The following is a 25,284-nucleotide window of genomic DNA, read 5'->3' as shown; positions in this document are numbered from 1 at the left end:
TTTTTTCCTTTTTTTTTTTTAATTTTTTTTTTTTTTTTTTGAGGTAGAGTCTCGCTCTGTCGCCCAGGCTGGAGTGCAGTGGCCAAATCTCAGCTCACTGCAAGCTCCGCCTCCTGGGTTTACGCCATTCTCCTGCCTCAGCCTCCGGAGCAGCTGGGACTACAGGCACCGCCACCACACTCGGCTAGCTTTTTGTATTTTTAGTAGAGACGGGATTTCACTGTGTTAGCCAGGATGGTCTCGATCTCCTGACCTCGTGATCCGCCCGTCTCGGCCTCCCAAAGTGCTGGGATTACAGGCCTGAGCCACCGCGCCCGGCCGAATATTTTTTTAGTCAAAGTAATATGTGACCTTAATTTAAAATGCCTAGTGGTAGGAAAGGATTTGCCAAGCACTTACACTGTGCCCCTATATTGATACCTCACAGCAACTATGAGGAGGTTCTTTGTTTTGCCTTCATTTTATACATAAATAGAAAAGGGATTGTGAAAAATGAGGAACTTGCCCAAGTTCACATGGAAAACTAAAGATCCGGGATCAGTGTATTATATTCAAGTGAAAGACCAAGACAGGAGGACAGAGAGAAAGAGTCTTTCATTCAGAAACCTGACATGCCCTTTAGGTTTATTTCCACATGTAACACTGCTCCCTTGGTTCGCACCTCAGTAGGAAGACAGGTGCTATCAAACACTGTTGGGACTAAATTGGTAAACCTTTCTGGGGAAATTGGCAATGTTTTAGGTTCAGTAGGTAACAATTCTAGGAAATTCCCTCATAAGAGTACTCACTGAGAGCATCCAGTAAATACACAAAGCTTTCTTTTTCATAGCAGCACTTTTGGTAAGTCAGTGTATGGCATTGGCAAGACAGGAGAAGGGCTGGGAAATCTACAAACGGCTTGGCATCCAGAACAACTTTGCAACTGTTCTCTTCACCTTCTCAATGTTACCCATCTTCCAGTGGACATTGGTTGTAAGATTGAGGTCATGTGTTTTTGTCGTAGGAAGCAGTGACCTTCAATGACGTGGCTGTGGCCTTCACGGAGGAGGAGTTGGGGCTGCTGGGCCCTGCCCAGAGGAAGCTGTACCGAGATGTGATGGTGGAGAATTTTAGGAACCTGCTGTCAGTGGGTGAGGACAGCCTCCCTCTGGAGTATCTTTGTGACCTTGGAGTTTTAAGGCTTTGTGGCCCTTGAAATGGTTCCCTGAGTGTGGAAACCTGACTTTCCTAATTTTTATGGGATGCAGAGACACCGGATGTTTCTGATCTTTCTGAACAGAATATTTTAGGTCTTTTCATTTGTTTTCTATAGTTTTATAGAAGAACTATAAATGAACAGAATACTGCTATGCTTTGTCTATTCTTTTTCATATTTTATACCTGCCCCATTATTGAATTATAAAACCAATTTATTGAATACTGCCAGCAGATTTCAATGAAATAAAATAGGGTAGAAAATACTAGAACTCCTTAGGAAGAATGGCACACACTGCAGCAAAAACTCTGGCCAATTTCTTGACTGATGTGAGAACCAGTGGGAGGAGATTTAATGAAAACAGACAATAGTTAAAAATAGATTATTCAAACTTGGTTTTCATAATATGTATCTATGCATGTGTGTCTGGGTCCTGAAATAAATGGTGTTTCTTTACTGAGTCACAATTTAAATAAAAGTTTGAAAAACACTACTTTCAGTGTCTTGAATATGCAGTTGCAACTCAGATTTCCAGTGTATTTTAACTCTAATATGTTCATTTTCAACTTGTGATTTGGCATTTTCACAGGGCATCAACCCTTCAAACAAGATGTATCACCTATAGAAAGAAATGAGCAGCTTTGGATGACGACAGCAACCCAAAGACAGAGAAATTTAGGTAAAAACCAAACAGTTGTGAGTTCTTATAGTTAACTGTCCGTCTGCTTTGCTTTTCGTCAGCCTTGTTGCCGTCACCTGGTCCAAATTGCCAAATCTCTTTCCTGGATTATTGCAACACCTTTCATACCGCTTGCCCTACTCCTACCCCTCTCCTCTTACAGTCTGTTCTCTAAGTGGCAGCCACAGTGAGTTTTTGTTACCTTGTGTCAGACTATGTTGCTGTTCTGCTCAAAATTATCTGTAACTTATTTTACATAGAGTAAAATCCACTTAATGTGACTGACAGAGTCCTACATGGTGTGCTCTTCATCCCCCACTACCTCTCTAAATATATCTTCTATACTCTCTCTCTCTCTGTGAATTCCAGCCACATTGTCCTCCCTCTTGCTTTTCAGACCTATCAAGGATGCTTCTGCATCACAGCCCTGTGTGTGTTCTTCTCTCTGCCTGAAATAATCTTTCACCTATAAGCCTTCTGATCTTTTCTTCATTCAGTTCTTTGCTCAGTTTTAGTATTATAAGAAAGGCCTCCTCTGACCACCCTATTAAAAACACAGTCTTTTCCATTACTCTCTGTGCACTGCCTTATATTGTGTGTAAGCACTGATCATCACCTCATATATGCTTTTGTTTAGTGACTTAACACCTGTGTCTCCTCACTGGCGTGTAATCTCCAGGAGTGGAGGAATTTTATCTATTTGTTGCTGTCTCTTCAGTACTTAGAATAGTCCTGGTACATGGCAGAGACACTATAAATATTAGTTGAATAAATAAATGAGTTAATGGAAATCTGTCTTCCATGGAGCTAATAGGTGGTGAACAAATCAGCATAAATAAGGGATATTGCAAAATAGTTTTTGTCTTCCAATGAATGCCTAACCTAATTTAATTTCTCTTTGTGTATGAGTGTCTGTGTTTGTATATTTGCATGTGTTTGCCTGTCTGTACAAGTTGGCCCGTATCTTAGGGAACTTAGTGTCATAGTTGTAACCAAACTGAATAACGTGCTTTCCTTACGACTGTCTTTGAGTATTTGTAGCAGAGCATATTCATCGGGGAGGGAATATTTTAAAATAAGGACTTTTATTTCTATTTCTTAGGTATTCCCCCATAGAAGGGAATAAAATTCGATTTCCTTATCCATTGTATCAGGAAAGAAAAAGTAAAACTAAAAGTCAGGACATGAGCATTAGCCTTTTCCTTTAAAAGTTTGCACAGTTGGCATCCCATTTGCTTCTTCCAAAGTCCACACTCATAAAAAGAAATGGATCTTACATTGTTGCCTCTCAAACATTTATATTGTGTAGGCTTATATGTATGTCTTTAGAAGGCCTTTTATGTAATGACACCATTAGTGCTTGTGATTATTCTGATATACTTTATCTGTTTTTTTTCCTAAATATCACAAGCTATTAAATTTATTTCACGATTCACTAATAGACCACTTTGTCAATTTGGAAAACATTCTTGTTAAAGACAAATATATCTACATCCAGAAACTTTCCATACCTAGCTTTCAAAGAAACAGCATTCTTTCCTAGCCTTCCAATTTTGACTCAGTGCAAAAGCCTTAGAAGGATCCAGTGCATAGGTCTTCATGCTTTGCTTTCACCCCAAGTGATTATTACCTTTGATTTTTCTCTTCAGCAATAACTCACTTGGTGTACCCCTACCTCAGGTACAGCTTTTCAACTTTGCAGCAAAACTGTACTTTCCAGTTCTTTTTCTGTCTCAGATACCTTACTTGTAAAAGCTCTTTTGCTCTATGACCTGGCTCAAACTTAAACTTGGATTTGAAGTTTAGAAGAAATGTCAGAAGTCAAACAAGGATTCATACATGCATACATTCCTTGAGTGTCTATTAATAACTGCCACGCAGCAACTTCTGGGCTGTGGTTGTAAACCCGTGAGCACTACAAAATGTTTTTCTTTATTGATACCATATTATGGTAGGAAAGACATGGGATTAAAAATTTAGATAGTATGTCAGTAGTTGTGTTTTTAAATGGATTTCATTAGTGCTTAGCAATTGCGAGCTTGGTGGACCATCTCTTGGTTTCTGTCAGTATGTAAACCAGAAACTTCAAATGTGTCGAAAAAGATGAGCAGAACTATCCTGAGGCTCTTTAAAGTCTTTTAATCTGTCCTTAGTGTGAAATCTTAAATCTTTGAACAAAAAAATTCACTGTCTATCTCTCTGAATTCGTTGTCCTTACAGGAGAGAAAAATCAAAGTAAGTTAGTAACTATTCAAGACAGAGAATCAGAAGAGCTTTCTTGCTGGCAAATCTGGCAACAAATTGCAAATGACTTAACCAGGTGTCAAGACTCCATGATCAATAATTCTCAATTTCACAAACAAGGTGATTTCCCTTGCCAGGTAGGGGCAGAACTGTCTATTCAAATTTCCGAAGATGAGAACTATACAGTAAATAAAGCAGATGGTCCCAGTGATACTGGAAATCCACAGTTTCCTATCTTGAGAACCCAGGATTCTTGGAGGAAGACATTCCTGACTGAATCACAGAGATTGAACAGAGATCAGCAAATTTCCATAAAAAATAAATTATATCAATGTAAGAAGGGTGTTGATCCCATCAGTTGGATTTCACATCATGATGATCATAGAGTACACAGAAGTGACAAGTCTTATAGACCCAATGATTATGAAAAAGACAATATGAAGATTTCAACATTTGATCAGAATAGCATAATTCACACAGGACAGAAATCTTACCAGTGTAATGAGTGTAAAAAACCCTTCAGTGATCTCTCCAGCTTTGGTCTTCATCAGCAGTTACAATCAGGAGAGAAGTCTCTTACCTGTGTTGAACGTGGAAAAGGCTTCTGTTACAGCCCAGTTCTTCCTGTTCATCAGAAAGTACATGTGGGAGAAAAACTTAAGTATGATGACTGTCGTAAGGAGTTCAGTCAGGGCACTCATCTACAGACCCATCAGAAAGTCCACGTGATAGAGAAACCATACAAATGTAAGCAATGTGGGAAAGGTTTCAGTCGTAGATCAGCCCTTAATGTTCATTGTAAGGTCCACACGGGAGAGAAACCTTATAATTGTGAGGAGTGTGGGAGGGCCTTCAGTCAGGCCTCTCATCTTCAGGACCATCAGAGACTCCACACTGGGGAGAAGCCATTCAAATGTGATGCATGTGGTAAGAGTTTCAGTCGGAATTCACATCTTCAATCCCATCAAAGAGTTCATACAGGAGAGAAACCATACAAATGTGAGGAGTGTGGTAAGGGCTTCATTTGTAGCTCAAATCTTTACATTCATCAGAGAGTCCACACAGGAGAAAAACCCTATAAATGTGAGGAATGTGGCAAAGGCTTTAGTCGGCCTTCAAGTCTTCAGGCCCATCAGGGAGTCCACACTGGAGAGAAGTCATACATATGTACTGTATGTGGGAAAGGCTTTACTCTGAGTTCAAATCTTCAAGCCCATCAGAGAGTCCACACTGGAGAGAAGCCATACAAATGCAGTGAGTGTGGGAAGAGCTTCAGGAGGAACTCCCATTATCAAGTTCATCTAGTGGTCCACACAGGAGAGAAACCCTACAAATGTGAGATATGTGGGAAGGGCTTCAGTCAAAGTTCATATCTTCAAATCCATCAGAAGGCCCACAGTGTAGAGAAACCTTTTAAGTGTGAGGAGTGTGGGCAGGGTTTCAATCAGAGCTCACGACTTCAGATTCACCAGCTGATCCATAAGGGTGAGAAACCATACAAATGTGAAGAGTGTGGAAAGGGATTTAGTCGTAGAGCAGATCTTAAAATTCACTGTAGGATCCACACCGGAGAGAAACCATATAATTGTGAGGAGTGTGGGAAGGTCTTCAGGCAGGCCTCAAATCTTTTGGCCCATCAGAGAGTTCACAGTGGAGAAAAACCATTCAAATGTGAAGAGTGTGGGAAGAGTTTTGGTCGGAGTGCACATCTTCAAGCCCATCAAAAAGTCCACACTGGAGAAAAGCCATACAAATGTGATGAGTGTGGGAAGGGCTTCAAGTGGAGCTTGAATCTTGACATGCATCAGAGGGTGCACACTGGAGAAAAACCATATAAATGTGGGGAGTGTGGTAAGTACTTCAGTCAGGCGTCAAGTCTTCAACTTCATCAGAGTGTCCACACAGGAGAGAAACCATACAAATGTGATATGTGTGGTAAAGTCTTCAGTCGGTCTTCACAACTACAATCTCATCAGAGAGTTCACACTGGGGAAAAACCTTATAAATGTGAGATATGTGGTAAGAGCTTCAGTTGGCGATCGAATCTTACAATTCATCACAGAATCCATGTTGGCGATAAATCCTATAAAAATAATGGGGGTGGTAAGAACATTAGAGAATCCACACAGGAGAAAAAATCCATAAAATGATTCTTGCGAAGACTCGTGTCATTTGAATTCTTCCAATTATCAAGTCTCAAAAAATTACTAAAGTCAGTGTTTCAGCCATAGCTTCTCTTGTCCCAGTGGTCCAAAGACAACAAAACAGTCTTTATGATTAGCATAGCAAGGGCTTTAGTCAGAACCTTGACCTTTATAAAATGTTATTTAGAAGAGGGGTGTTAGAGTAAGATTTTTCTCAGGCCTTTTACAACATGGTGGACATGCCAAAATTAAGTGTCCACTAGAATGTTAACTCCATAAAGGCAGAGACTTTGTTCACTACTGGATCTACATAATCTTACCATTGCCATATACTTCACAGGTGCTCAATATTTGTTAATAGGAAACATTTTTGAAAATATGTTGAGATCACCTCCAGAATATCTTGAATTTGTAAACAGGAAACCTGAAAGTAGCCTTAATAAGATTAAGAGACAATTGAAATGTAGAAAACCACTAAATACCGAACTCTCCAGTGTTAATTTGGTATTGTCTTGTGATTAGATCCTGTCCTCCTTTAGCCTCACTAATCAAGTTGGGTACTATCTTCCCAGACGTCTGCTTTTCTACTGGTTTTATGTAGTATAGATTCAGTTATCTTTTGTAAGAGTTAACTGTTCATCTTGTAATAACTGGATGCTACATACTACACTTATTTTTTCAAAACTGTTAAGGCAGGGGTTTAAGTGTCAGAGTTGCTAATGACAAACATTTTTTTAGTAGATCTTGAATTTGTCATTGGTTTTTTCACATTTTCATTCAGGCTTTGACATGATTACCTTCTAAGGGCTTTAGCATTACTTTAATCAGAACTTAGTTTGAGGCTGTTGCAGATTTCTTTTGTCAACTTCTCTCTCCCATATTCTGAGAAAAAGGACAAAATAACATTTGATAAATTTCATCCAAAATCGATTTTTGGAACATGACTGACTTTTACCTTTTCCTAGTGGTGGCAGTGAAAAAAATGCTTTTGGAAGAGAAGTTAGTATGTATCACTATAGAATGTGCATCTCTTTTTTCTGGAATTCATAGAATAGGAATTTTTGATTAGGAGATTCAAATAGAAAATGTGAGTAGCACATCAGTGTGTTGCTGAATTTTGTAAAAATAGAAATAATTTTTTATATACTACAGTAAAAAGAATCCTTGAAAATGGTGGCCACATTTTATGACAGAAGAGTGTAATGGTTTAGTTTAGGAACATCACAGGCCGGGTGTGGTGGCTCATCCCCATAATCCCTGTACTTTGGGAGGCCAAGGTGGGTGGATTACCTAAGGTCAGGAGTTCGAGACCAACCTGGCCAACATGGTGAAACCCTGTCTCTACTAAAAATGCAAAAGGTAGCTGGGTGTGGTGGTGCATGCCTGTAATCCCAGCTACTTGGGGTGCTGAGGCAGGAGAATTGCTTGAACCTGGGAGGCAGAAGTTGCAGTGAGTCGAGATGTTGCCACTGCACTCTAGCCTGGGTGATAGAGTGAGACTCAGTCTTAAAAAAAAAAAAAATCACATACCTTAAATTCGTGTGTGTCCACGTGAGTGAATAGTGCATCTAATGATGTGACAGTCTGTCCTATGCCCCCACAGCATCGAAGAGAATGCAGGAATTTTTTTCACATTTAACTTATATATTTTAATTTTTTCACTGAGCATCGGATTTATAGTAAAATACTGTTAGTTTACAGTAACATAGTAAAACTAAAATATAATTTGAAAAATTACTAGAAGATATTAATTCCTTACAGTTAAGAAATCTTGTGTCATCATATAGTATATAAGGCCAAAATTAAAGAATGGAACTCTGGAAATCAATTATAAACACTTGTTCAAAGATACGGATGCATCGGTGAGAGTGAATATATATTTGCAATGAATGCATTTGAACCTTCTTGTGTACAAATCTGTGCAATCAATACGGTTTTAGTGTAATTCCAGTAGTAGGAATGTTACTTAGTTCTTGACAGACGTACTCACTAGCTGAATGGATAGATAACCCAGGGCACTGGCTTGTCTTTTTAAGTGCTTGGTCTGATTGGGGGAAATGGCTGGGCCTTTCTAGGTACCGTATGGCAAGGAAAATCGAGTTGTGGAGAAGAGAAATAACAATTTACAGAGGCCAGGTGCGGTTGCTCGCGCCTGTAATCCCAGCACTTTGGATGGCCGAGGCAGGTGGATCACCTGAGGTCACGAGTTTGAGCCCAGCCAGGCCAACATGGTGAAACCCCATCACTCTTAAAATAAAATAAAATAAAATAAAATAAAATAAAATAAAATAAAAAAACTAGTCAGGTGAGGTGACAGATACCTGTAATTCCAGCTACTCAGGAGTCTGAGGCAGAAGAATCATTTGAACCCAGGAGGCAGAGGTTGTAGTGAGCTGAGATCGCGCCACTGCACTCTGGGGTGACAGTGAGACTCTGTCTCAAAAAAAAAAAAAAAAAAAAAAAAAAAAAAAAAAAAGCAAATTCTGAAGATACAGAGTGGAAATACATAAATTTTGAGGTAAAATTTAATAAAGATTCCCTGAGGAAAAGAGGTGCGTAGGGAGAGAACAGCATGATGCCAGTGAAAACAAACCATGGGAACAGGCAGTTAAAACAGGATTTAATACCATTTCTTTCTTAGGCATTTCTGTGACATTTAAAGCTTATTTGGTTAAAGGCTTTACTCAGCAAAGGATATATCTTTATGAGGTTACCACAGTTTACTTGGATTACAATTCCTGTTGTTCCTGGACTGCAACTTCACATGCTAAGTATGCAAAGTCCATGATACCTCAAATTGTGTTAGATACCAGAAATCCTGAGTCTTCGATGTTTAGTTTGCTCTTAGATATCAGGATAGCCCACCAACTCTCAGTAGTTTAGTGGGTTAAGTCGGGTCAAAAAACTACCTCCTGTGGGCCAAATCCAGCCCACTCCCTTAAAGATTTATTAGAATATAGCAATGCCTATGTTTTAATGTATTATGTATGCTTTCTTGCTGCAGTGTCAGAATTTAGTAGTTGTGACAAAAACTCTGGACCACAAAATCTAAAATATGTACTTTCTGGCCCTTTACAGAAAAAAATTTACTAACCCTTATGTTAAACCAAAATGATTTGTCTCCCATAACTTAAAAGACCCCAGGTAGAGCAGGACTTAAACTTGCTTCTGTCAGGATTCCAAAATGATTTTCTTTTGATTTTCATATCTACCCTTCTGGTTAACCCTGGTCTTTAGGTTCAAGATGGGGCTAGCAACCAGAGAGCACCTATCTTTTCTTTTCACAGTCAGTGGAAGGGAGGTGCTGTTTCATTTGTAATGTTGGGTAGTTTACTACTCACCATGTTTGTGGTTCCTCTGGCCTTGATTCTCATCTAGACTCAAGATTAGACAGCTAGTTGTGTATCCAGTTCTTTTGGCCTTTGTGAGCATTAAGTTTCAACTCAGTCAGGTGCAGTGGCTCACACCTGTAATCCCGGCCCTTTGGGAGGCCAAGGTGAGAGGGTCTCTTGAGCTCAGGGGTTCAAGATTAGCCTGGGCAATATAGTGAGACCCTGTCTCTCCAAAAAAAGTTTTAAAACTTAGCTAGCCATGGAGGCACACATGTGTGGTTCCAGGTACTCAGGAAGCTGAGGTGGAAGGATCACTTGACAAAATTAGGATTTTTGTAATTTATATCAATAGAAACCTGAGAAATGGTTGTAGATCGCACGGGTATTGAATCAGGTGGAAATAATATAGTGATGGATTAGGCTGGATCTGCTGATATGGTTGCAGTGAACAGTGATTCCAGACCCGCTGTTAGCTTGAGCATCTGGGAATAGTTTCAGTAGTTTTGTCAGTTGTGTGAAACCTGGATGCAAAAACGTTAGCCTACCCTAAAGTAAAAAAAACAAAAAGCCAGAACTTTGTAAGTATGTTATAGAATTTCTCGACCTTGGCACAACTGACATTTTGGACTGGATAGCTCTGTTCTTAGGGGATGCTCTATGCATTGTAGGATGTTTAGCAGCATCCTTGGTCTCTAGCCACTAGATGCCAGTAGTGCGTGCACGCGCGCGCACGCACACACCCCCCTCCGTTATAACAAGCAAAAATGTCTCCAGACACTGCCAGACATCAGTGCGGGGGTTTGGAAATTGTCCCCAAATGAGAACCAGTGTTATAGAATATATACAGAGACATAGGAATGCCAGAATGCTGGAGTGGATTTATGTAAAGCCTTACTCAACCCTTGTACTCTGGGAAGATTCGGAAGACACACTTTGCCAAGGACTTGAGAAATTCATTGGCGAGAGGTGCATTGGCAGTCCTGGAGAAGGCTGTAGTAATTCTTCTCGGCAGACCAGGAATGAGAGAGGAAAATTGTGACATTGAAATGGGCTTAAAAAAAAAAAAAATGCAATGAGGATGATGGGATCCTGGAGCATCAGGGGTCAAGTGGAGGCACTTCATTGGTAGAGACAAAATGAGCGTGTTTATCATAATGATCAGCAAAGTCAAAGGGATTATCAGAGATCTTTGCATTTGTTCGTAGATTGCGTGTTCCCTCTGGCTGAAATAGACCAGAAGCCTACTGAATCCCTGCTTGATTTGAATAAGTGGAAAGACTCTGGGTCTGGTTAATCAACATGAGAGAGAATTGTGGCCTCTCAGGCAATTCCATAATGTGAATGAGTTCTCATTCCCAGAACACCTTGAATGAAGTGTAGATCAAGTCTCCTTGAGAAAGTACACTGACATGCTGCCAAAACTGACTTATCTATCATAAATCATCCTGCACTTCTGCCAAGTGACTTGCAGCCATATTTAATGGAGCTGTGATTAGGTAATTGCAAACAGCCTAAACAGGTAATTGGACTCAATCCCATGGAGGGATTGATTACCGGTTACTAGAGCTGAATTGACATGAACTCTGAGAACCCTAAAATGTTACTATAGCCCATCAGGTAGCAGAAGGGCTTATAGAGGACTAATAATTACTGAATGCTTTTGCTCAGGCCCCTTTGTGGTGGTCTGAATGGATCCCTGAACTCATCCTCTGATTATTTCCCAAGTTTCAGAATGCAGAATTGCAACAGCTGCATTCAATCGCTGGCAGAATCCTCATACTGAATGTTCCCTGATCCATGGAAAAAGGGCTGTTTTGCCAAGGACAAACACTATAAATGCTTTGTATGTGGCAAAAAATGGTAACCTGAAAGCAAAACCACATTCATGGAGGAATTGCAAAAGTTAGTGCCACTAGCAGTATCTTGAAAGTTGCAAGGGTTATGGTTTCTGTCACATCCTGATTCAACCCTGGTGATCAATAGGGTGACAGATGTTGCAGCCAGATCACCTTCATGTGCATATGCTGATTCATTCACTCAGTTGACCTGTGCAGAGACAGTTATATCCTGGAGAATTACATGAAATTATTTGAAACTTAATTAGAAGTTGATGTCATTTGCAGTTCCAGATGTGGTTTTATTGGTACAGCAAATCAACATGTCTGCTGGCACCTGATCTAGAGAGCCACTAAGCCAAGATATGCCTTTTTCTCTATACCTGCCTGTAAATACCCACAGAAGTTTAGTTTGGTAGGGCCATCAGTACAGTTTTAAGATCCCAGCTCAGTTCTGTATCTACTTTCCAGTATTTTTCACAATTTACCCAGGGATTGGTAAACTATATTTCATGGACTAAATCTCCAGCAACTTATTTTTATAAATTGTCTCATTGAAGCATAACCATAGCCACTCTTTACATATTACATGAGTGCTTTTATGCTAAAATGACAGTGTTGAGTATTTAGGCCACAGAGATCATGTGACCTGCAATGCCTAAAATATTTACTGCCTGGCTCTTTACAGAAATAACTTTCTGACCCCTGCTCTAGTCTGTAGATACAATGCTGATTGTACTTTTTAAGCAGAAAGAAGCAATTACAATAGACATTTTGGTTAGAAGATGGATAATACAAAAATGCAGGAGCTGGCTATGTTCATTAGATTTCTAGAGGACTGGCCAGGCGCAGTAGTTCATGTCTGTAATCCCAGCACTTTGGGAGGCCAAGGCAGGTGGATCACAAGGTCAGGAGTTCAAAACCAGCCTGGCCAAGATGGTGAAACCCTGTCTCTACTGAAAATACAAAAATTAGCTGGGCATGGTGGTGGGCGCCTGTAATCCCAGCTACTCGGGAGGCTGAGGCAGAGAACTGCTTGAATCTGGGAGACGGTGGAGGTTGCAGTAAGCCAAGATCGCGCCACTGCACTCCATCTTGGGTGACAAAGCGAGACTCTGTTTCAAAAAAAAAAAAAAAAAATTATTTTCTAAAGGCCAGTGGTATCAGATATACCAAGATATCTATTCCAAAGTAAAGAGCAAATAGCTGCATATGACCCTTCTAAAACCACCAGAGAAGAGAGACAATGACTAGTAGGATTCTTAGTGAGTTTTGTATGTGTATACTTGACTTTAAAAATTTATTATCTGCCTCGAGCCGGCCCCGCGGCTGGGCTTCTAAAGCCTGCAATCCAGCCCTTGGACATTGAGAAGGCCAAGGACGGACGAGTCACGAAGGCTCAGGAGATCGAGACCCTACCATCCTGGTAACACGGTGAAACCCGTCTCATACTAAAAAAATACAAGAAGAACATTAAGCCGTGCCGGGCTGCGGTGCGTACAGGATGCTCTTTTTGTTTTGTAACCTCTCAGCTACTCGGCTTGATGTGGTAAGTAAGGAATGGGACGTAAACCGGGGATGGTCGAGCTTGCCAGCTTGAGGATCTTGAGATCTGGCCACAGCACTCCAGCCTGGCGGCAGAAGAGGAACTGCCGTTCTCATAACAAAAAAAATAAAATAAACTAACAAAAAATAAAAAAATAAAATTTATTATGGTCTAAAAAAACCATAACACTAAATTTACCATCTTAACCATTTTTTAATCTTAACATTTTTAAGTGTACAATTCATTAGTGTAAATTCTATTCACATGATGCAACAGATCAATAGAACTTTTCATCTTACAACACTGAAAATCTATACCAATTAGATACTGTTTCCTCCCCCCTCCTCCCAGCCCCTGGTAACTACCTTTCTAAATATTGTTCCTGTGATTTTGACTACTTTAGATATTTCATATGAGTAGAATCTTACAGTATTTGCCCTTTTGTAATTTGCTTATTTCACTCAGCATAATATTCTCGAGGTTGATTCATGTCATGCCATGTAACAGGATTTCCTTTTAAAGGCTGCATAATATTGCATTGTATGTGTATAGCACATTTTCTTTATCCATTCTTCTGTCAGTGAACAGTTGGATTGCTTCTGCATGTTGGCTATAATGCTGTGATGAATATCTATTCCTTTGAGATCCTACTTTGAGTTCTTTTGGATATATACCCAGAAGTGGGATTGCTGGATTATCTAGTAATTCTATTTTTAATTTTTTGAGGAGCCTCCATATTATTTTCCATAATGGCTATACCATTCTACATTTCCACCAACAGTGCACAGGTCTTCCAACGTTACATCCTTGACAACACTTGCTATTTTTCTCTTCGTTTACCAGTGACTACAATAGTGGGTGTGAGGTGATATCTTGTTACAGTTTTGATTTGCATTTTCTAAAAGATTTGTGATATTGAACATCTTTTCATGTACTTATTGACAATTTATATATCTTCTTTGGACATGTTTATTTAAGAACTTTACCCATTATTTTCATTGGATTATTTGGGTTTTTCTTTGTTGTTATAGAGCTGTAGAAGTTTCTCATATAATCTGTATACTAACCCTTTATCAGATGTATAACTTGCAATTTTCCTCCATTCTGTAGGCTACCTTTTCACTCTGTTAATTGTTTATTTTGATGCACAGAAGTTTTTGAGTTTGATATATTCCCATTTGTATATTTTTCATTCCATTACCTGTGCTTTTGTTGTGATAGCCAAGAAATCATTGCCAAATCTAATGTTCTGAAGGTTTTCCTTTATATTTGCTTCTAGGATTTTAATAGTTTTAGGTCTTACATTTAGGTCTTTAATCCATTTTGATTTGATTTTTGTATACAATGTAAGGTAAGGGTTTAACTTTATTCTTTTGCATGTGGATATCCAGTTTTCCCAATACCATTTTTTGAAGACACTGTCCTTTCCTCATTGTGTAATCTTGACACTCTTGTCAAAATCATTTGATTATATATGCAGGGGTTTATTTCTGGGTTCTGTGTTATAATGGTTATATGTCTATATGCCAGTACCATGTCATGTTAATTACTGCTGCTTTGAATTATGTTTTGAAATTTGGGAGTGTGAGGCCTCTAAGATTGCATACAAATTTTAGGATTTTTTTTCCTATTTCTGAAAAAAGTCATTGTGATTTTGATAGTGATTGCATTGAATCTGTAAATCACTTTGAGTAGCATGGAAATTTTAACATTATTAAGTCTTCAAACCCATGAGTACAGAATGAGTTCCCATTTATTTGTATCTTCTTAGACTTCTTCTTTTATTAATAGCAATGTTCTGTAGTTTTCAGTGGAAAAATATTTCAGTTATTTGATTAAGTTCTTTCCTGAGTATTTTACCTTTTTTGATGCTATAGTAAATGAAATTTTTTTTCACGTTGGTGACTGCTAGTACATAGAGATGCAGCTGATTTTTTAGCGCTAATTTTGTATCTTGCAACTTTGCTGAGTTATTAGTTGTAGCTTTTGTGTGTACGTGGGATCTTTCTACATATAAGACCAAATCATCTGCAAACAGAGAAATTTTTAGTTCTTCTTTTCCAATTTGGATGCCTTTTTAAAAACTTTCTGATCTGACCTGGATAGAATATCCAGTTCTATGTTAAATAGTAGTGGTAAGTTGGGCATCCTTGCCTTGTTCCTGATCTTAGAGTAAAAGCTTTCAGTATTTCTCCATTGAGTATGATACTAACTGTGGGCTTTTCATATATGACTCTCATTATATTTAGGTACTTTCCTTCCATTTCTAGTTAGGTGGGTTTTTTTTTTTTAATCGTGAAAGGCCCTTTATTTTGTTATGTGGTGTATGACATTGATTGATTTTTATATGTTGAATTACACCAGATATAAATCTTGCCTGATCATGACATGTGATTCTTTTAGTGTGCTGTTAAATTTAGTTTGCTAGTGCTTTGTTTAGGATTTTTGCATCAATATTTATCAGAGATATTGGTCTACAGTTTATTTAATTGTGTGTCTTTGCTTTTGTATCAGGCTAATGCTGACCACACAGAATGAGTTTTGAGAGTGTTCCTTCCTCTTCAAATCTTTGGAAGAGTTTAAGAAGAATTTGTGTGTTAATTCTTCTTTAAATATTTGGTAGAATTCTGCAGTGAATCCATCTGGTCCTAGAGTTTTCTTTCTCGGGAGGCTTCTGATGACTACATCCAGTGCCTCACTAGTTATACAACTGTTCAGTTGTTTTCTTAAAATTTCTTCATGATTAAGTCTTGATAGGTTGCATATTCCTAGGAGTTTATCCATTTCTTCTAGGTTATCCAATCTGTTGCTGTATTCTTCTTCATAGTAGTCTCTTACACTTTTTGATTTCTGTGACATCAATCATAATGTCTCCTCTTTCATTTCTAATTTTATTTGTTTTTTTTTTGTTGTTGTTGTTTTGTTTTGTTTTTTTGAGACGGAGTCTCGCTCTGTCGCCCAGGCAGGAGTGCAGTGGCTGGATCTCAGCTCACTGCAGGCTCCGCCTCCCGGGTTTACGCCATACTCCTGCCTCAGCCTCCCGAGTAGCTGGGACTACAGGCACCCACCACCTCGCGCAGCTAGTTTTTTTGTATTTTTTTTTTTAGTAGAGACGGGGTTTCACTGCGTTAGCCAGGATGGTCTCGATCTCCTGACCTCGTGATCCACCCGTCTCGGCCTCCCAAAGTGCTGGGATTACAGGCTTGAGCCACCGCACCCGGCCCATTTCTAATTTTAAATGTTTGAGTCTTCTCTCTCTTTTTCTTGATCTAGCTAAGAAATTAATTTTAATTATTTTTACTAATTAATTTGTCAATTGTGTTAATCTTTTCGAAACAGACTCTTTAGTTTCCTTTTTAAATGTTATTTCCTTTTCTCTATTTTCTGCTCTAGTCTTTACTATTTTATTCCTTCTGCTGACTTTTGGTTTGCTTGTTCTTCTTTTCCTATTTCCTTAAAGTATAAGGTTAGGTTGTCGATTTGAGATATTTCTTGTTTTTAAAGGTAAGTGTTTACCACTATAAACTTCCCTATTTGGATTGCTTTCACTGCATCTCATAAGTTTTGAAATGTGTATCTCTGTTTTTATTTGCCTCTTGATGTTTTCTAAATTCCTGTATGATTTATTCTTTGGCCCATTGGTTGTTTAAGCATCCATTGTTTAATGTCCACATATTTGTGGAATTTCTTGTTTTCCTCCTACTATTAATTTGTAGTTTTATTCCAGTATGGTCAGAGAAGATACTTGGTATAATTTCAGTCTTCCTAAATTTATTAAGACTTGTAATGTAGCCTAACATGGTCTATCTTGGAGAATGTTTCATGTGCACTTGAGAAGAATGTGCATTTTGCTGTTGTTAGGTGAAGTGTTCTGTATATATCTGTTAGATCCAATTGGTCTGTAGTGTTGTTCAAGTCCTTCGTTTCCTCATTGATCTTCTGTCTGATTCTATCCATAATTGAAAGTGGGATATTAAAGTATCCTACTATTATTGTGTTGCTATAATAGTATCCTACTATTATTGTGTTTATTCCCCATTCAGTTCTATCAATGTTTGTTTTATATATTTGGGCACCCTAATTTAGGTGCATATATATTTACATAGCCCTCTGTATCCGCATGTTCTGCATCCACAGATTCAACTAATCTTGGATAAAAAATATTTGAAAAGAAATGGACAGTTGCATTTGTACTGAATATGTACGACCTTTTTGGGGTGATTATTCCCTAAACAATGCAATATAATGACTATTTGCATGGTATTAACATTTTATTAGGATAAATAGCCCAGAGATGATTTAAAGTATATGAGAGGATGCGCATAGGCTATATGCAAATATTGTGCCATTTTGTGTACAGGACTTGAGTATCCGTGGATTTTGGTATCCACAGAGTGTCCTGGAACTAATCCCCTGTGAATACCGAGGAACAACTGTCATTGTTGTATCTTCCTAGTGAGTTGAACTTTTAATCATTATATGATATCCTTCTTTGTCTCTTGTGACAGTTTTTGTCTTAAGTCTATTTTGTCTGATATAAATTTCAATCTAAGGAGAAAGAGGCTCTCTAAAATTAAATTACATTTATTCAGGAATGAACATTTCAATGGGAATACAGTGGGTATATTCAGGGAGGTACATGAAGACAAGAGTTTTATAAGGAAAAATGAAAAGGGCCACATAAGTTGCTTTGAAACAATTTTTCTTGACCACAGGGATCAGTAACAGTGGTGATATCAGTCCAAGGTTGGACAGCCAGTTACTGGGCAGATGTCTTCATGGAAGTAGTTTTGTTTGTGTAAGGTCATGACATTTGAGCAACAATGGAGGTTTGGAGGGAGTGGCTCTTAGGTTAGGTCTACCTGGAGTCCATTGTTAAGTTCAATTTTGTTTGTTCTGTAGGTGTTGGCTATTATTTCAAAGCTATGGGCCAGCATTATTGTGTTAGGAGTTGTACTTCCACAGAAATTTGACAGGCAACAGGTACAAAGTTTAAAAAGAAAGATACAAAGTAAAATTTATGATCATCCCAGTTTGCATAATGGTTTTGAGCCATGAACCTGGGCTTAAAGGCAAGAAACTGAATTAATCGAATGACCATTGGGAATTAGGTGAGACCTAATGTAACTGTGTGCCTGTTTTCTTATTTTGTGTATTTGGGTCTCAACTTCCCCGGAGGAATTTGTCCAGGTACAGCATGTAGTCCTAGCAATAGCATAAACACTACCTTATTTAACCAATAGATAATATAGAAAAATTTTGTCATCTGATATCTCATGACTGGGTTGAATTAAAAGCATAGAGTGAGTGACAGTTGTATTAGGAATATTTTTTAAGTTGGACTAAAGGATTCTTCGGTCGTGTAAAGATCTAAGGTTGACATAACAGATCTAACATTTTGTCAAATTGTCCACATAAGCTACTAATTGTGAAATTTTAATTACACCGTTATCGTGCCCAGTGAAAAAGTTAGGCATAGGCAAGGACAAACTAAGAGGAGCAACAGTCTCATTATGATAAAGATTGTTCTGATATCTTGAGAAAACTGTCCACAACATAAAGACATCAACTTCTTATCCTGGTTTGTAGTTTGAATATCTCTGGTTATAGCATTGGGTGGTTTGGTGAACTTTCTGCATGACCCACAAATTAGGCATGAGGCTTGTTTCTTAAAATTTACATCAAGTTTTCTAGCTTCAGCTTACCAGGCTTTAGGAAAGAGTAGTTCTCATTCTTAGTAACAACATGGGAGAAAATTGGATTAGGGAACCTAGAATAACTTAGGATCCAGTCTCGTCTATAGGTAGATAATAAAAACTCAAAGACAATGCACAGAACTACAGTCTAATAACAGATGTATTATAGTTCTTTTCTAGAAACATAATTTTGTCTCTGTATAGTTATCCTAATTTCTACCAAAGATAATTACACTAAGATTGATTTGTTTATAAATAAGTTTAGTTTTATTATTATTTTTAGTTTCTAGTTTATTTTATTAGTTTTATATTTAGTTTTTTTTTAAAGTTTATTATTTAACCTGTAATAATTTACATAAGCAGCGAGACTAGTAAATTGACTAATATAAGAATCTCAATTTTAAAACCCCTTGAGGGCTTAGAAAGCCAAACAAAGGTAAGCACTTCAGACTTTGTTTGCAGTACCAATAAAAAATTTAAATATGGGCATTCCAGTCAAAAACCTGGTAATACAACCAATGTTTCTTAATTGTATCATGTTACAAGGAGGTCAGATTCATATGTATGCAGAATAATTATATTGCTCATTAAAAAACACAAATATTTTCCAGATTTGCAAGACACAATAGCAGGAGAAAAAATAAATATTTCAACCTTTGTTCACGAAAGTATATTTTGTTACCAGAATTTGTGGTAAACGTATATATAGCCTTAAGAAAAAATGTTTTCCTTAAAACTTGGAAGGGACAAAAACATTTCGTCTAAAAACCAACAGTGTTTAAAATAAAGTATAAAACATTATCAGTTATTCAGTTTCATGCTAATTAGTTTTTTACGCTTTGATCTTGATTAAGCAGTTTCAAAAATTCAGTTCAATTTCTTCATTGCAGGGTGCTGAAAGTTTTATTTAGTTCGTCATTAATCTTGAAGTTATTAGAAATTATTATTTAAAGTACTTATTAGAAGTCTTTTCATGAATCTGATTACAGATACATTTAGAGGAAAAATAAAACTGTGGATGTCAAAGACTTAAAATAACCATCATTAAAAATCTGATGGGAGTTCAGCAATTGAGAAGGAATATCTTATTCTCTATTGTATTTGCGTTTTAAGTAACAACCAGGAATCAATGCGCTGACAGCATTATTATCAGCGACCATCACACCTTTATAAATTTCACCATAAATATCTTAATTATAACATCAATAACAGATCCATGTAACTTTAAGAAAAATTAGCATCTACTTTATTACTTGACATTGCATTCCCATACAATTAATCAAATAAGCCAAATTAGTTTAACATCTTACAAGATGGATACCTCCTTTAAAGGTTCTCCAGGGCCCAACTGGAAAAGTCTCTCCGCTTAATTATAGGTCAAAAAGACTTATTTAGAACTTGATTCCTGGAAGAACCTGCCCAAAATGTCAAAAATGGTTAAAACATTTAATTAAAACAGAATCACAGGGATCTTGTGGAATAATAGCCATTTCATTTATCAGATGTAAAAGAGATTCAAAAGCAAAGGACAGAATCATTACATGGATTAAAAAAAAAAAAAAAAAAAAAAAAAAAAAAAAAAAAAAAAAAAAAAAACAACCGTTAAAATCTTTCAAAGCTCCTGGAGTAATAAAAACCCTAATAAAGACAACATGAAGCACGAGAAATTATTTTGATAAAACAAAAAATCTTTGTTTCCTAGGCCAGTTACCAAAAGATAAAACCTTCTACATATTTAAAACCCCTTGTGATTGCTTCTCCCTATGGGAAACCCATTTCAAAAACCTGGAAGTTGAGCCTGATGAAAAGGTACTTGAATTCAACTAAACACTGGAAGAGTGTGTATCCAAGGTTATGAGTGTACCATATTATAGAAAAGATAAACAAGAAAACAAGTAGGGGGATATATGGCTCTTAGAAAAAGTAAAAGAATGTGGAATTTATTGGTTAAACAGAGCAATTCAGACACATCAAGAAAAGACAAAATTACAGAATCAAGTTATACTGGAAGAAAATATTATTCCCCTAGATTCTCCTAGGCCTTAAAAGACAAACATTTTTAGTGTTAGGCCACAATAGCAGAGTCAGAACTGGAGAGAGAGAGAGAGAAAAAGAGGTTACAGGAGCTGACACCAAAGTTGAGGGAGAGGTTTATCATCCCTAAGGAGACAAGGAAGAGCTGAAGGCAATGATGCATGATTTTCGTTGTTCACTTAATTAGAGTGAAAAAAGCTTCCAAAAACAGATAACAGATACAGAACATTCCATAGATGTAAAAAAAAGAAAAAAAAACCCTTAATTCTTTCAAAGCACCTAAGTAATCAAAAACCTAATAAAGACAACATGAAGCATGTTTCTCATCAAATCATGTGCAATGAGATACAGCAAAGTCGAACTGAGATATGAATTTGAAAAGCTTCAAAAGGAAAGTTTTTTTGAGAAACTAAATTACTATTTTTAAATGAAGGAGATAGTATTCTAAAGCTGGAATAAGGGAAATTAAGTGGAAAGTGTAAAACAGGAAAAAGCTGCAGTTCAGAAGACGGTTGAAAATTTAAAGAAACAGATTTCAGAATATCAAAACCTCTTTTTTTAACTAAAATCAGATAAATANTAGTTTTATTATTTTAGTTTTTTTAAAGTTTATTATTTAACCTAATAATTTACATAAGACAGCGAGAGTAGTAAATTGACAATATAAGAATCTCAGATTTTAAAACCCCTTGAGTCTAGAAAGCCAAACAAAGGTAGACTTCAGACTTTGTTTGCAGTACCAATAAAAATTTAAATATGGCATTCCAGTCAAAACCTTGGTAATACAACCAATGTTTTTAATTGTATCATGTTACAAGGAGGTACAGATTCATATGTATGCAAATAATTATATTGTCATTTAAAAAACACAAATCATTTCCAGATTTTGAAGGGACCAAATAGAGAGAAAAAAATAAATATTTCCACCTTTGTTCACGAAAGTATATTTTACCAAATTGTTGTAAACTATATATAGCTTAAGAAAAAATGTTTCCTTAAACTTGGAAGACAAAACATTTCAGTTAAAAACCAACAGTGTTTAAAATAAAGTTATAAAACATTATCAGTTATTCAGTTTCATGTAATTAGTTTTGTTACGCTTGATCTTGATTAGCAGTTTCAAAATTCATCAATTTCTTCATTGCAGTTGTGAAAAGTTTTATTTAGTTCATTAATCTTGAAGTTATTAGAAATTTATATTTAAGAGTACTTATTAGAGTCTTTTCCATGAATCTGATTACAGATACATTTAGAGAAAAATAAAAACTGTGGATGTCAAAGACTTAAAATAACCATCATTAAAAATCTGATGGGAGTTCAGCAATTGAGAAGGAAATTCAATTATTTCTATTGTATTTAGCGTTTTAAGTTAACAACCAGAATCATGGTTGACAGCATTATATCAGGACCATCACACCTTTATAAATTTCACATAATATTTAATATACATCAATAACATATCCATGTAACTTAAAGAAAATTTAGCATCACTTTATTACTTGACATTGATTCCCATACAATTAATCAAATAAGCCAAATTAGTTTAACATCTCTACAAGATGATACCTCCTTTAAGGTTCTCCAGGGGCCCAACTGGAAAGTCTCTCCGTTAATTATAGGTCAAAAAGACTTAATTTAGAACTTTGATCCTGGAGAGACCTGCCAAAATGTCAAAATGGTTAAAACATTTAATTAAAACAGAATCACAGATTCTTGTGGAATAATAGCCATTCATTTAATCAGAGTGAAAAGAGATTCCAAAAGCAAAGACAGAAGTTTTTGAAAAATATTTTACCCTTTTTCCCTCTTCAATTTCAAATGAGTTGTTTTAGTTAACTTCTGGATATTTACATTTCAGTTAGGATTGGCTAGAAAAATAAACTTCCAAGAATCCTTGAATTTATTAACAAATTTAATACAAGCAAACAAGTCAGCAGATTCAGAGCAAGCAGAGAAAAAAAAGAGAGCTAACTTAGAAGCCCCTACATGTTAATCCTACAGTTGCATTCTCTTAATTCAGCTCTAAGGAAACAAGCTTAGAGAGTTTAAATAATTCCCATAATGGCCATACATTATCCTTAGTGTAATTTGCCAATTATTTTTTACATGTGCATGAGAAAGGATGATACATTTCAAATGTATAGCTGCCTCAAGTGCCAGAGGGCTTGGCATTCTTTAGAAGTTGAAGATCCCACTGCATTTCTTATCAATCTCTCAAGAGCAAAGAAAAGTCCATAAATTTTGTCAAAAGCATTGAGCAAACTATTTTGTTTTAACAAGTGTACCTGGCACAGAATTCATCTTTTTATACTTGGCAGATGGCCTTTGTCTTAGTTGTCTAACCTATGACCAAGTTTTCCCTGGTTGCACAGAAATTTTCTTGAGACTGACAAGTGCCTCAGTGGTAATCTTCCTTGTCTGTGATCATTTTATCCTTGCATGGGAGATGTTTTCTTTGGAGACTGGAGTCCCTCATAGATGGCAGTGACCTTCCTAGTGGCATTTATTATTATACTTATTTTGTTGTTATTGTTGTTGTTTAGATACAAGGTCTCACTCTGTTGCCCAGGCTGGAGTGCAGTGGTGCAATCATAGCTCACTACAGCCTTGAAATCCTGGGCAAAGTGATCCTCTTACAGCAGCCTCCTGAGTAGCTGCGGAGACATGCGTGCATCACCACACCTGGCTAATTTCTAAAGAAATATTTTTAGAGACAGGGTCTTGTTATGTTGCCCAGGCTGGTATGAAAGTCCTGGTTTCATGTGTTTCTCTCATCTCAGCTTCCCAACTGGCTGGGATTGCAGGCACAAGCCACCATGCCTGGTCCTAGTGGCTTTAATTGTCCACTAGAATCAGTTTATTTACCAAAGATTTACCGAAGTCATATGAAATTTTTAAAATGTGGGTCAACTACTATTTTTCTGATAAATTACTTAAGTGCTTAATTTTTTTCTTTAAGTAAATTAAATAGAGCTCTTTCATATATTTTGGTAGAAAATATTATATACATATAAGATATAGACACAAGAACATACAGACAACACAAAAATATATTTTCCCTTTAAAATTTTAGTCATGATACATTAAAACAGTAATATACTGTGCCGTTTAGAATGTTTATTTTTTCTCTTGGAAGATGTTCAGAAACAAGCAGGGAAAACAAATAAAAGAGCCAAATTATTTACAGTTGCATGTAACCAAACTGACATGAAACCAAATGAAGCATGCCCACAAAAATTTTAAGCCAGGCTTGCAGAGCAAACAAAATATAAAACCATGTTTGCAGAAAAACCAAAGCAAATTCACTAGAAAATACATGCCTCGCAGAACATAAGTTCTGTAGGAACCAGAGTACTCTCCAAAAGAACACTTGGCCTTATACCAGAAGAGGCTTTCCAGAGAAGACAAAAAGTCTTTTGTAGTCCCACAAGGGTTGCAAGGTCATTAATTTAAGGTGGCCTTATAGCCAAACCCAGATCCTGAATAAAGTCAAAAGAACTTACCGAACAAAGGACGTCTGAGAATCTAAGCGAAGATTCACCAGAGCAGAAAAGGAAGGCCATAGAAGCAGAGGGCTCAAAAGGGGTCAACGTTGGTATCTCACTAGACTCCAGGGGATGCTGGCCCAATTGAGGTCAGCTGACTTCAGTCTCACTTCTTGACACAAACTTTATGTCAACCTAAATAGCAGACACAGAGAGAAGATGTCTAAAAGAAAATTGTATTTATTCAGGAATGAGTATTGCAATGGGAATATAGTGGGTGTATTCAGGGAGGTAAAGAAAGACAACGACTTTTTAAAGGAGAAATGAGGAAGGTTACATGAGTTGTTTGAAACAATTATCTTTGACTACAAGGATCAATAACAAAGGTAGTAATTCAAGGTTGGACAGCCAGTTGCTGGGCAGCTGTCCTAACCAAAGTATTTTTGTGTGTGTAAGGTTGTGGTGGCCTTTGTGCAAGGTTGTGATTTTTGCAGTCTTTTGTGCAAAAGTTCCTCTTAGCAGGCATATGTGCATGAGAACCTTCTTTTCATGACCTTCCCTGGTTCCATTTGTCCTGCTATGGTGACACCAGTCTTTTAGTCCATACATTTGACTGCATGAGGAGTTTGCTATAATCAGTTGAATGAAGAAGAAACATGTGGGCCTGGTTTATAGGTAATTCTTCATAATATTCTAGCATCACCTAAAACTGGACAGCTGGCACACTACAGCCTCATGCTGTGGTGGCCCCAAAGGAGAGTGGTAAAAGAAAATATTCCCATTTGTTAGAATTTTGAGTAGTGTACCTCATAGTTTTTTTTTCCAGAAGGAAAGATGCCAGGGGAACAAATAGTTTTGCTGGATGGTCATGGACTTCAAATAAGCATGATTGATAATTGGTGACAAGGCAAATTGACAATGGTATGTGAGTGGAACTACTTTTAATGAGCAGAGTATAAAATTACTTGTGACCTATTTAATTGTCAATAATGAGCAACCTCACAAGAAGGTGAGCTTAAAAATCAGGTGATCAAGATGGTCCATTCTGTGAATGTTCTTCAAGATTTTTCTCTAGCCAACCATGTCCATTCCCA

At 37.0% G+C, this 25,284-nt stretch overlaps 1 protein-coding gene across 5 annotated transcripts in view; it reads left to right on the top strand.

The window, feature by feature from the left end:
* Window positions 1–25,284, top strand: part of LOC108538022 (zinc finger protein 227) — a 69,370-nt gene that overhangs the window by 7,283 nt on the left and 36,803 nt on the right. For 4 of the 5 annotated variants that reach the window (XR_001887984.1, XM_017885832.1, XM_017885830.1 and 1 more), the window contains 2 exons: window positions 1,004–1,130; window positions 1,785–1,874. Coding sequence is in view for 4 of the 5 variants with exons in the window: in XM_017885832.1 (XP_017741321.1) it covers window positions 1,004–1,130; window positions 1,785–1,874 (217 nt within the window). In the remaining variant the exon portion in view is untranslated. Of the gene's footprint in view, window positions 1–1,003; window positions 1,131–1,784; window positions 1,875–4,094; window positions 6,274–25,284 lie in introns of those variants that run through there. The other variant, XM_017885834.1, reaches the window with a different exon arrangement.

This window comes from Rhinopithecus bieti, unplaced genomic scaffold, assembly GCF_001698545.2.
Source record: "Rhinopithecus bieti isolate Rb0 unplaced genomic scaffold, ASM169854v2 scaffold_15643, whole genome shotgun sequence".
Taxonomy (NCBI): domain Eukaryota; kingdom Metazoa; phylum Chordata; class Mammalia; order Primates; family Cercopithecidae; genus Rhinopithecus; species Rhinopithecus bieti.
This window is presented reverse-complemented; position numbering and strand designations above follow the sequence as displayed.